The sequence below is a fragment of the Rhinatrema bivittatum genome, chromosome 9 (assembly GCF_901001135.1).
Source record: "Rhinatrema bivittatum chromosome 9, aRhiBiv1.1, whole genome shotgun sequence".
In the NCBI taxonomy this organism is placed as follows: domain Eukaryota; kingdom Metazoa; phylum Chordata; class Amphibia; order Gymnophiona; family Rhinatrematidae; genus Rhinatrema; species Rhinatrema bivittatum.
The window spans coordinates 179,755,974-179,769,759 of NC_042623.1; the positions used below are offsets into that span (position 1 = coordinate 179,755,974).

The window sequence follows — 13,786 nt, forward strand, 5'->3', positions numbered from 1 at the left end:
ACGAGGGTATCTGCAGCCACGCTGGTTTCTACTCTCCTGACATTTGGCCCCTTCACAGACCAAAACTTGAGGGAGGAGCCTGGACACTGCGTGGCCTCCATTTTTGTAAGGTTGGGAGACGACTGCAAATCAGGAGGCCCCTCTGAAAGAGGCTTTTAGGTTTGTGATTGTGCCTAATAAAGGAGACATTATGCTCTTTATGTGAACCCAAATGGCAGACACAACGTTCAGGAAAAGATCTTACTAGGAGTAACAACCCTTTCCCCACTATCAAGCTAGGATGCAGGAAGATCCCCCCACCCCCAAAAATCATAAAGTGAAGAAAACAGACCCCCAGTGTCAGGCAGCCTCCCCCACCTCTGGTACTGTGCAGTGATGGAGGGAGGAAGGAAGAAGCCAGCTCTCCCCCCCATCCAGTATCAGGAGTAATAAGAGAAGCAGAGGCCTGCTCCTCGTCTGCTTGGAGGGTGCTATGCTAGAGTCCTCGCTGGCCCAGGCTGCGTGTGGACAGAGCCTTGTTACCAGATTCACTGGAGTCTGCCAGGCTCCTCCTGCTGAGACTAGGCCTCTGAATGTGCTCGGTGTCAGCATGGAGATCCTGCAGCCTTCCCTCCAGGGACTGCTTCCTCTTCCCACTCTGCGACACTTTCTCCAGGGCCCAACGTAGCCTGTGCATGTCCAGTTCCCCATGGGGAGAGGAGAAGCTCCGGCCGGACATCGTAGCTTGTACCAGTGCCTTCTGCTTCTTAGCAAGTTCCTCAGAGCTCAGGGCTGAACAGTTCTGAAAAGAAAAAAAGTCAAATTAACAAGAAACCAGGGAGAGGTCATTCATAAAGTGTCATTGTTACTATAACATTTGAAGATTGTTATTATATAATTAGGTGTATTAATTTGATATTGTATGTTTTAGTCTTTGCTAATATAGCCGGCCCCTGTCCTAGTTATTTATTTATTTATTTATTTTTTATTTTTATAGACCGAAGTTCTTGTAAGAACTACAAATCACTCCGGTTTACATAAAACGATGAACTGCCCAAAAGAGAAAGGGGCTTTACATGGAACCATAGAACCGTTGGAACAGTAAAACCAATGACAATGACATTTAACATAGTGATAAATAAATATTATATATATATACAGTTAAACTATATATATATATAAACTATATATATATATGTCCTGCGCTGTGAACACCATCAAGGGGTTCCACAGATCCGGGACCAAGTCCAGATGGGGAGCAGGATAGTCTTTCGGAACCTCTGGCATGGTCAGTCACTATCACTTGATACCTTTATAACCTCCAGCTGGTGCAATGATGGCCCAGAAGAGAGAAAGGGAATCGCAGGTTGTAGCCAATACTCACACCAGGGTCCCTCCATTCAACCAGAGCATTGGGAGTACTAAGCAGAAATCAAACTGCACTCCAAGTGGTGTCCAAATCAAAGTCTTTACTACAACTTAAATAATGCAAGCCAGTATGCCAAAAATCAAAAACATCATCAAAAAGATTATGGCAATGAAGATAACAGATAGTTTGGCAATCCTAGGTGTTACTTCCCTTCTGGACTCTCGTGCACCATTATCCACAGGCAAAGTCTCTCCTGCTTGGAGATTTGAATATCTGGAATGGAACCCCAGCACGTGGCTAACAAAAAGGTAGAAAAAATGTCCTACGGGCAAGAGATGAAGACTAAATACAGAAATTCCAAACACAGGTCAACAAATCTCAGCTCGAAGTCCAAGTGCAAACATCTTCAGTTCTTGACTCAAAAGTCTTGGCCTTCTCTTCACCCACGCTATTAACTGATTGCCCGGGCAGAAAGTTCTCTGGGATACACCGGGGGTAGGCCCTTCCCTCTGGCACTGGCCAATCAATCCATAAATCTGCTCAAATCTCTGTCCTCGGAAATTCTGCAAGAATTCTTGAATTGGGGCAATCCCCAGCTCCCCAATCACTCTTCTTGAGATCCAGGGGTGATCTTTAGCCGCCTCCTTTCTCTGTAGCTCCTAACCACTAAAGAATAGCATGCTCTAAGGAACCCGATCCCACCAAAAAGAGGGGTTTTGGTGATGGGAGGATTTTAAAAAATCTGCAAAACCCTTCCCACAACCTCACTGATGGAAAAATATACATGGGAGCAAATCTAGAGACCCCATTACACTAACAACAATTATGAATGTTTTAACTGTAAACTGCTGTGACCATTGGAACCGCAGTGGGTAAATACTTTAAAATAAATAAATAGTATTGTTCCCTGTATGTACCAGGATCAGTCCAGATGGTGGATTATGTCCCCCGTCCAGCAGATGGAGTCAGAGAGTACCATGAGTCTCCAGCAGAGGGCAGGTTGAGGTATTCTCCTATCAGCAGAGGAGGGGACATGGTCCTAGAGTACCATCATGAGTCTCCAGCAAAAGGCAAGTCGGGGTATTAGAGTATCAGCAGATACTGTGACTCTCAGTGTCCCGCAGAGCATGTCAGAGTATTGTAGAATGAACAGAGGGCACGTCAGGGTGTTGAAGAATCAGCAGAGGGTGGATTGGGGTACAGCAGTAAATTTGTAACCTATCATTAAAATCATCCATTGTACCTGAAGACTGGAGGATGGCTAATGTAACCCCAATATTTAAAAAGGGCTCCAGGGGCGATCCGGGAAACTACAGACCGGTTAGCCTGACTTCAGTGCCAGGAAAAATAGTGGGAAGTGTTCTAAACATCAAAATCACAGAACATATACTATCTATATGTTCTATATGTTCACTATCTAATCGTTATCTTTATAAGTTACTCCCCAGTTCCTTGATCCAAGTTTATTCTCCCGGTTTGATGTAATCGCATTCTTACATGCTTGTTTCTGTTATAATGTAAACCGAAATGATATGTAACTTTGCTACATGAATTTTGGTATATAAAAATGTTAAATAAATAAATAAATAAATAAATAAATAAATAATATAGAAAGACATGGTTTAATGGAACAAAGTCAGCATGGCTTTACCCAGGGTAAGTCTTGCCTCACAAATCTGCTACATTTTTTTTAAGGAGTTAATAAACATGTGGATAAAAGTGAACCAGTAGATGTAGTGTACTTGGATTTTCAGAAGGCATTTGACAAATTTCCTCATGAGAGGCTTTTAGGAAAAGTAAAAAGTCATGGGATAGGTGGCAATGTCCTTTCGTGGATTACAAACTGGTTAAAAGACAGGAAACAGAGAGTAGGATTAAATGGTCAATTTTCTCAGTGGAAGGGAGTGGTCAGTGGAGTGCCTCAGGGATCTGTATTGGGACCCTTACTTTTCAATATATTTATAAATGATCTGGAAAGAAATACGACGAGTGAGGTAATCATATTTGCAGATGATACAAAATTGTTCAGAGTAGTTAAATCACAAGCAGATTGTGATAAATTGCAGGAAGACCTTGTGAAGCTGGAAAATTGGGCATCTAAATGGCAGATGAAATTTAATGTGGATAAGTGCAAGGTGATGCATATAGGGAAAAATAACCCATGCTATAATTACACAATGTTGGGTTCCATATTAAGTGCTACCACCCAAGAAAGAGATCTAGGCGTCATAGTGGATAACACATTGAAATTGTCGGTTCAGTGTTCTGCGGCAGTCAAAAAAGCAAACAGAATGTTGGGAATTATTAGGAAGGGAATGGTGAATAAAACGGAAAATGTCATAATGCCTCTGTATCGCTCCATGGTGAGACCGCACCTTGAATATTGTGTACAATTCTGGTCGCCGCATCTCAAAAAAGATATAATTGCGATGGAGAAGGTACAGAGAAGGGCTACCAAAATGATAAAGGGGATGGAACAGCTCCCCTATGAGGAAAGACTAAAGAGTTTAGGGCTGTTCAGCTTGGAGAAGAGACGGCTGAGGGGGGATATGATAGAGGTGTTTAAAATCATGAAAGGTCTAGAACGGGTAGATGTGAATCTGTTATTTACTCTTTCAGATAATAGACTAGGGGCACTCCATGAAGTTAGCATGTGGCACATTTAAAACTAATCGGAGAAAGTTCTTTTTCACTCAACGGAATTTGTTGCCAGAGGATGTGGTTAGTGCAGTTAGTGTAGCTGTGTTTAAAAAAGGACTGGATAAGTTCTTGGACGAGAAGTCCATTACCTGCTATTGATTAAGTTGACTTAAATAATAACCACCGCTATTACTAGCAACGGTAACATGGAATAGACTTAGTTTTTGGGTACTTGCCAGGTTCTTATGGCCTGGATTGGCCACTGTTGGAAACAGGATGCTGGGCTTGATGGACCTTTGGTCCGACCGAGTATGGCATGTTCTTATGTTCTTAATAGAGCGGGTGAGAGTTAGATACTGAAAGCTTTGCTATTTCTTACCTTGCTACTGGTAGTCTGTGTCCGTGCCAGTGGCGAGGACCTGCATAAGGGCTCCCACAGAACAACACTCTTCTGACCCTGCTGGGAAGTGGCTTTGAGGCACTGCGGGAAGGCGACCTCGTGCGAGCCTGTTGATTCACTGCTGGTGGAGCCATGGGACGTTGTGTGGCTCCTCTCACTACTCACAGAGCAGTGAGTCAGCATGTACTGCTTCTGGATGTAGGAAGCCTGGCAAATTCGGGACCTGATATCACAGCTTGCACTTGCTTCTCCACCTGCTCAAAACAGAAAGCCAAGATGAGGCAAAACCCAAAAGAAGAGCAGGGCACAGTTCCATTATTAATCATGTAATTTAGTAAACTGCATATGCAATAGATAATTAAGTACTTCAGAGAATCCAGTCTCTCAATGAAAATAATCAAAAGTTAGTTTTCCTGATCACACTGGCCTCTCTCACCTTGATTTTTCTCTTGCCTCTCTTTTCATGTGTTTTTGACCTGGATACAGGACTGCATTTAGGATTTTGGCAGCCATAGGCAGGACTGGAAAGCCGGAAGGGGGAGGCAGGACAGAATGCCATGGCCCTAAGGCAAGTGGGAACAGGATTTCCTGGGCTCAGATACTTGGAGCTTTCATAATTTGGCACCAGAGGCAGTTACCTGTGTTACCCTGCCTAAATTTGAGCTTGCCTTGGTACCAACGACATAGGAAAATGTGGGAGGGAGGTTCTGGAAGCCAAATTTAGGCTCTTAGGTAGAAAGCTTAAATCCAGAACCTCCAGGGTAGCATTCTCTGAAATGCTCCCTGTTCCACGCGCAGGTCACCAGAAGCAGGCAGAGCTCTGGAGTCTCAATGCGTGGATGAGACGATGGTGCAGGGAAGAGGGTTTTAGGTTTATTAAGAGCAATATTTTCGTGAAGGGGGAGCCTATTCTGAGAGGATGGCACCTCTTTAACCAGAGTGGAATCCGGCTGTTGGCGCTAGCCTTTAAAAAGGAGAGAGAGAGAGCAGCTTTTATATTCCATCATGGGGCAAAGCGAACAGGAATGCCTGGTTCAGAATACTGGCATCACGGAGAGGTTAGAAGATTATGAAAGTAGCTCAGATGAAATTAAATAAAGAACACAAAGATATGAAGGTTTCCAAATTCTTTATCAACTACTAGTAAGCAAGTTTATTTATTTATTTTATTTATTTAAAGTCTCTTCTATACCGATAACCGTTCGCACATCGTATCGGTTTACATAAAACAAATAACTTTTGGGCAGGGCCCTTACAAGTAACGATCGAATACAAGTAACAAATGAAAAATAATGGGGAAAGGTGTGATAACAATTAGAAGTGTTTTAAGAATGGGAACTAAATAAAGGGGTATCATATGCATTTACAGTAACAGGAACTATAGATAATACTGATTGGCATAACAATATATAAATAAATACGACAACTATAATATAATAACTACAATGTACAGTTGTGAATACAAATAAAAAAAACATACTCTAAATTGTTTGTATGCAAATTCCAGACATCTAAAAACTAAGATTGAAGAGTTGGAACGTACTTCTGTAAATTAAGATGTGCATCTCAGAGACCTAGAGGATAACCAATAGGGTACCAATACCAGGGTACACATTGTATCGAAATGGCAGGGAGTGCACTATATAGGAAAATTGGTTCTAACCTGATAATTTTATTTCTGGAATACCATAGATTAGACCAGATGTAAGGGGTTTTGCTCCCCTACCAGCAGATGGAATCAGAGAAGAAAGGTTTTATTGGCAATGTACTGCTAATGTTAGCTCATACTGACCCTCAGTATGAACTGTACCAAGCCAAGATGAGATTAAAACCAACAACATCTCCCCACCCAACCTGAGCAGGGGAAACGTTGATCCCCAACCTGAATCCCAACAATTGCTAAGGGAGACCGTAACCAATTCCCAACTGTAGAGCTACATCTTCTTATTTACACACTGAACAGAGCGGTATTTTCCGACAAATTAAAGGCAGGGCTCTGGACTTATCTGTGGTATTCCAGGAATGAAAATTATCAGGTTAGAACCAATTTTCCTTTCCTGTTCATACCCCAGATCAGTCCAGAAGCATGGGATGTACCCAAGCCCCCTGAAACTGGGCAGGAACTCGAAAGACCCAGTCTCAGCACAGTCTCCTCAAAGCAGGCCGTCTCCGATGATTGAACATCCTATCGGTAATGCTTTTTGAAAGTGTTTAGAGAAGACCAGGTTGCCACTCTGCAGATCTCCTGTGGGGAAACCAGCTGATATTCTGCCCAGAAAGCCACCTGTGTCCTTGTAGAATGTGCTCTCAACCCCACAGGAATGGGACGACCCTTACAAATATAGACTGAGACAACGGCTTCCTTCAACCATTGTACAATGATCACCTTAGAAGTATTGTTCCCTTTTGATGTAACTGGCTGGCATCAGTGGTCAACACCACCCAGTCTGGGATTTCCAATCCCACTCCCAGCTGCAGATGTGGTCAAGAAATCACCATTAGAGACTGGACCTGGATTCCCCCTGTAAGGGTAGCCAAAGGTGAAATTTCTCTGACTTCCAGTGGGACAGAAGTGCCCTCTGAAGAGATTGTAGATGTGCGAATGCCCTGGGAACGAGATTAAGCATAGACACCATAGAACCCAGGACCTGCAAATAGTCCCAGGCTCTGGGAACCACTGGATGTAACAACCTCTGGACCTGTACCTGTAACCTCTGCACTCTCTCCTCCATAAAAAAAAACACTTTGCCAAGGACAGTATCAAAACAAGCTCCCAGGTATTCCAGTGACTGGGTCGGGACTAAGTGGCTCTTTGCCAGATTGACTAACCAGTCCAGAGACTGCTGCATTTGAATTACTCGATGCACTGAGCTTTGACAGAGCTCCTTTGACTTTGCCCAGATGAGCCAGTCGTCCAGATAGGGATGCACAAGAATGCCTTCCCACCGCAACACTGCAGCTACCACCAACTTTCCCTTGGTGAAAGTCCGCAGCACTGTTGCAAGTCCAAATGGGAGTACCCGAAACTGAAAATGTTCTCCCAGTATAGTGAACTGCAGAAATCTCTTATGTTGCTGCCATATAGGGATGTGCAAGTATACCTCCGTGAGGTCGAGGGAAAACAAGAACTCTCCTATGGGAATAGCTGCAATCACGGAGTGCAAGGTTTCCCTTAGGAAGCGAGGAACCCATAGAGCCACATTCACCTTCTGGAGATCCAGAAGGAGCCGACAGGTCCCATCCTTCTTTGGCACCATAAAGTAGACGGAATACCTTCCGTACCTCTTTTCCTCTGAGGAAATGGGTGCGGTCATCTCAAGTTTCTTCAGTCACTCTAGTGTGGCGCACGCTGTCATTCATGTTTCCTTGAAGGCACCATGGGATACCATAAAAGCTACCTGGATCAGGGGAGCAAATTCTATAGCACAACTATTTCTGATCACTGTTATGACCCACTGGTCCATCATTATCTTGGCTCACCCTTCATAATAGAGGGCTAACCGCCCACCATGACTCCTGGCAAAGAGTGGACAAGCTGCATCTCAGTGTGTAGCCTTTCCTCCCCCAGTCCCCTAACTAGTGGATTGGCCGGTGGGTCTACGCACCCCCCCACCCCCCCGCCAAACAGACTGCGTCTTGTTAGGCCATTGTCTTCCTCTGCCTGGGTGGTATCTCTGAACCACAGAGGATCCTCTGCCTGGGTGGTATCTCTGAACCCCTCCCTTTTGGCTTATTGCCAAGGTGCTTTATCAGTGCTCCAATTCTTCCCCAAGTCAAAGCTTGCCTTTGAAGGGAAGATTACTTAGCTGTGACTCGGAACACACATTCGCTGACCAATTGTGCAGCCAAATGAGATGCCTGGATGAGACTGCCGACACAATGTTTCTCATTAATGTGCAAGAGCTCAAGAGCATCCTCTGGCAGCATGTACAACCATGTCAGGCCCTTGCCGACCTTCAAACCAGCCTCTGGAGTAGCCCACTCCAGAACAACCAGCTTTTAAAATTTTTTTTACTGACTGGTGGAAGAGAAAAGTCTTCACCGGACCTCGAAGTCCTTCCGAGACGGGTCCATGCCCTCGTGATCAAACTCCTCCTGCATTATCTTTATTCCCAGTTCTTTTAAAACCCGGGGAATCAAGAGTAGGAGTTCCTTCTTCAGGAAGAGCCAGGCCACTCAGGGATCATCACTTCCACCACCGGGACCTCCCCAGGCTCCGTGGGATCTTTGCCTCCATCATTCTCCCCCTGGAGGGTCTGATAATGGACTTCTGTCTCCTTCCAAACCATTAGCCTCCTCCTCCATGCCAGAGGAGTGCAATCCCCTCACCGCCATCTGCACTCCCCTTTTCGGCTCCCCTGGGAGACCCTCTTCTTCACCTGGCATACTGTGGTGGACTTGAAGATCTGGCTCACTTCCTCTCCAGGAAAGCTTTGTGCATTATCAGCACAAATTCCGTGGAAAAAACTTCTTCTAAGCCAGAGATCGTCCCCTCCAGGAGACCCTTCCTCACTCCCTCTCGGGCCTCATCTTTATTGGGCACAGCAGGGAATAGCTCAGGAAGAGAAGCAGACCTCTCCACTGAGGCCTCCTGCAACGTGGGAGCTAATGCTAAAATGGAGAAAGGAGCTTCACTCACACCAGCCAGAAGAATGGATTGTCTTTCCCCTGGCGTGATTGCTGCAGAGCTGCCTTCCCCGTCTGACTTACAGTGCCTGCAGAGCCCCACAGAAGAAATTCGAGACACCATGTCCCCACACGCACAGCAGCATTTCACAAGCTTGGCCAATGCATGCGGCCTCACACGTGCTCCCAGCTCGATCTGCAATTCCTAAGACCAACCCACAGTGAATCTGTGCCAGACCCTGGTTGTTCCCGCAGCCCTAACATGCGGTCATGCACTCCCTGAGCTGGCTAACACCCTCTTCCCTCTCCCAGGCACACAGTCCATGCTTCACCTGCACACAAATAGTCTTTTAATTTTTTTTTGTTAATGCTAGGCAGGCTAACAAAAGGTAACGACTCAGGAATAGGGGAGCCCTGTTTTGGGGGAAAACCTGCCCCTCTACACCTCAGCAAGGATGGAGGAAGTGGCGACCTGGTGCCAGGACCCTCTGTAGCTGCTGTTCCATCTGCATTCCTCCCATAAGGGATCCAAGCACCAAGAGAAGGACGAATTCTGAGTAACAAATACACTGAGGACACCACACAGGAGCCTTCACCCTGGGGAGCAGGAGAGATTTTTCAACTCTCTGGGCCAATATCGTTTTGCGTATTTTTATCCAGGGTTGAAGGGGAGTCACTGCCACACAAGCACAAGTGGATAACCTTTTCCATCCAGGTCCCTCCACTCCGTTACGTTTTGGAAGAGGGGACACTTTTGATCCACACCTTGGGGAGAAAAGAGGCTCTATCTACTGCTGGCCAGGTTCCCTCCCCTGACGTTACTATAAATACGTTTATGCCCCACCCGTGCAGAACAAGGCACGCTGGGAGGGGGCTACACACAAATTATTGTTCCCTCAGGAAATGTTAAGTGATCATAAAATGTTCTACAAGAATTTTGCTGATTTTATTTTAATCCCATTTTTAAATTAACCTTTAAAAAAAAAACATTTTAAAAGTAGTGGGGATCATTTTAAGTTCTGCAGCCTCCTTATGCCATCTTATTAGAAATGTGCCCATTTTAAATGTTTTAACACACATTATAGCAACATTGAAATCACCTCTCTTTTTAACCTTTGAAACCCCAGACCTCCCTAACAAGTGCCCTCTTGTTCCCAGATGTTAGTTTTATTTATTTTAAGGCACATTATATGTTTTTATTGACTTTCGTGCCGGGATCTCCGTTGTACACCCAGGATGCTGTATCCAACCTCGGGCCAAGTGTTTCATTAATTTATTTTTTCTCAATTTTACTTTTAACTTTTATTTTTAATCATGGTTTGGCCATAAAACTGGAAGCAATGTCACTGGCCCCACATCCTCAGCCTACACTTTCTCCCAGCTGTGGGGGCTTCCCTAAGACCCCCAGATGCCAAACTGCAGCTTCTTATGGCAACAGCACGCCACTAAGAAATGAAAGAAAACCCCCCCCCGGCAGTATTCTAGTACCACCATGGCTCCATCTCCTATCAACACCATGGCTCCATCTCCTATCAACACCTTGGGCATCAAAATGGTAAAGGGGATGGAAAGGCTGAAGAGGTTAGGACTTTTCAGCTTGGAGAAGAGACGGCTGAGGGGGGATATGATAGAGGTGTTTAAGATCATGAGAGGTCTTGAACGTGTAGATGTGACGCGGTTATTTTCACTTTCGAATAATAGAAGGACTAGGGGGCACTCCATGAAGTTAGTGAGTAGCACATTTAAGACTAATCGGATAAAGTTCTTTTTTACTCAACGCACAACTAAGCTCTGGAATTTGTTGCCAGAGGATGTGGTTAGTGCAGTTAGTGTAACTGTGTTTAAAAAATGATTGGATAAGTTCTTGGAGAAGTCCATAAACTGCTATTAATCAAGTTGATTTAGGGAATACCGGTAACCTCATGAGAGGCTACACGGAATAGGCAGCCTTGCGCGCGCCGATCCAGGATTTGCGCGGCTACGCGCGTATCTACTAAAATCCCGCGTACTTTTGTTGGCGCCTGGAGCGCCAACAAAAGTACACGAACGCGCCGTTTTTTAAAATCTATCCCATAGAGAATAGCCACTGCCATTAGCAATGGTTACATGGAATAGACTAAGTTTTTGGGTAATTGCCAGGTTCTTATGGCCTGGTTTGGCCACTGTTGGAAACAGGATGCTGGGCTTGATGGACCTTGGTCTGACCCAGCATGGGAAATCTTATATTCTTATGATCACAGCTTAAATTGCACCATCGTGTTTTCACATCCCATACTCAGAGGTACCAAAATTGTGATTTTGCTTTCTTGTTTTCTCCATCCCTCCTTCTCTCCATCTCTTTGATCTTATTTTTTGCCCCCTTCATTCATATCTTTCCTCTTCATATCATCCATTTTACACTTTCCCCCTCTCCCAGTCCTCATCTCCTTCCCCAGTTCCCTGCCCCCACAACTCCCTGCCCCCACAACTCCTCTGCCCAGTCTGACTCACTCTTGTCCCAGTTCTCTGTCCCACTGGGAGACAACTCCAGGGAGATCTCATGCAGACTTTTGTCTGGATCCTCAGGCTCTGCAGGGGCATCAGGACCTCCCGGCAGATATGCGTCATCCTGGGAATGGAACACAGAATTGCTGGAGCTGGGAGAAGCACTCTTGCAGCCTCGCTCCTTTCCCTGCAAAACAGGAAGGAATGCAAAGAGAGAACCTTGTTACTTCCTCTACTGCTACCTGACAGGACATTCTGACCCATAGGTTGTGTCCCTCTTCCTTCCTCTCTAGACAGAACGTCTCCTGTCCCTTTCAGAAATGATCTAGGTGCTGCCTCCTCCAATGATTCAATAGGAAGGAGCATCTAATTACTCTTCCTCTCCCCAGAAAGGTAAACATATCTTATATAATCAGAATTTGAGCCTACCTTCCATTTTCTGTCCTTCCTCAGGGCTATGTGGCGAGATGATCCAGGCAAGATAAAATTCCTGTTCTGTTGTGCTACACATCAGCAGTGCCTTGCAAGGTAGGCAGGACGGCAGCTCAAAGCCTCTTGTTTCTAAATACTGCCTCATATATGCAGAGTGAAACCCTTGGTCCATTCCAATCACCCATTTTTAGGAGGTGAAAGCAGAGTTACTAATCTGTAACAGGTGTTCTCCGAGGACAGCAGGATGTTAGTCCTCACACATTGTTTACATCATCAGATGGAGTCCCAACATGGAAAACTTATGTCAACATTTCTAGAACTTTGATTTACCACACTGGACATGCCTAGCATGCGCTAAACCATGCATCCACGCAGGGTCCCTCTTCGGTCTTATAACACAGAATTCAATATAAATCAAAAATACGAGAAACCCAACTCCGTGGTGTGGTGGGTGTGTTTCGTGAGGATTAACATCTGTAACATCTGTCCTCAGAGAACACCTGTTACAGATAAACAACTCTGCTTTCTCCGAGGGCAAGCAGGATGGTAGTCCTCACACATGGGTGAATCCCTAGCTACAGGCTGCCCCCCAACACAACAGGGGACCAACAGACACACAACAATGGTGCTGTTGGTAAAAGAGTGGGAGACAGCCTGAACCCAAGCACCTCAAACAGATTGCGAAGGACAGATTGGCCAAACCTACTATCACGTCAGTCAGCCCTATCCAAGCAATAGTGAGATGTGCATGTGTGGAAAGAACTTCATGTCACATCTTTGCAGATCTCTTCTATGGGAACTGTTCACAAGTGGGCTACCGACGCTGCCATGGCTCAAACAGAATGAGCCTTGACATGGCCCCCAAGAAGCAGCCCTGCTTGGGCAGAACAGAAGGAGATGCAATCTGCTAGACAATTTGATAGCATCTGTTTGACAATGGCAATGCCCAACACATTTCTATCAAAAGAAACAAAAAGTTGGGTGGACTGTCTATGGACTTCTTTCTGCTCCAGATAGAAGGCTAAGGCTCGCTTGCAGTCCAGACTGTGCAGGGCTCATTCACCTTGGTGTGAATGAGGCCTGGAAAAGAACATTGGCAGGACAATTGGCTGGTTAAGTTGGAAGTCTGTCACCATCTTAGGCAGGAACTTAGGCTTCGCTTGCAAGACTACCCTGCCATGACAAACTTAGTGTAAGGTGGATAATTCACTAAGGCCTGGAGCTCGCTGACCCTGCATGCGGAGGTGAGCACCACCAAAAATATGACCTTCTAGGTCAGGTACTTCAGGTTAGAAGTGCACAGTAGCTCAAAAGGAGTTTTCATCAGCTGAGCTAACACCACATTGTGGTCCCAAAACACAGCGGGAGGCCTTAGGGGAGGCTTCAATTGAAGCAGGCCCCACATGAAATGTACAACTATAGGCTCTACAGAGCTGGGTGTACCATCTACACCATGGTGGTATGCACCAATTGCACTCAGATGAACTCTAATGGAGTTGGTTTTCAAGCCATCTTCTGATAGGTGTAGAAGTTATCAAGCAGTTTTTTGTGGGACAGAAGAATGGATCTAGGGCCTTCTGCTCACACCACACAGAAAACCTCCTCCACTGCAGTCCATAGGACATTTTAGTGAAAAGCTTTCTAGAAAGATCAAGTGGTTGCGAAACTAACCTCTCAACATGCAGGCTAGGAGCGACAGGGCCTGAAAGCTGGGATGTCTCAGCCTGCCTCGATCTTGCCTGATGAGATCTGGGGAAGTCCCCAGACTGATTGGCCTCCAAATGGACAACTCCTGCAGGAGTGGAAATCAGATTTGTTTTGGCTAATAAGGGGCTATGAGGATCATAGTCCCCTTG

General features: G+C 45.4%; 1 protein-coding gene across 1 annotated transcript in view; it reads right to left on the reverse strand.

Annotated features, from left to right (window-relative positions):
* VWA5B2 (von Willebrand factor A domain containing 5B2) overlaps positions 1 to 13,786 on the reverse strand; it is a 453,973-nt gene that overhangs the window by 43,351 nt on the left and 396,836 nt on the right. Inside the window, exons 50-52 of the mRNA XM_029617330.1 lie at positions 11,505 to 11,685; positions 4,368 to 4,642; positions 523 to 781 (exon numbers count right to left, since the gene is read on the reverse strand). Coding sequence (XP_029473190.1) covers positions 523 to 781; positions 4,368 to 4,642; positions 11,505 to 11,685 — 715 coding nt within the window. The remainder of the gene's footprint in view (positions 1 to 522; positions 782 to 4,367; positions 4,643 to 11,504; positions 11,686 to 13,786) is intronic.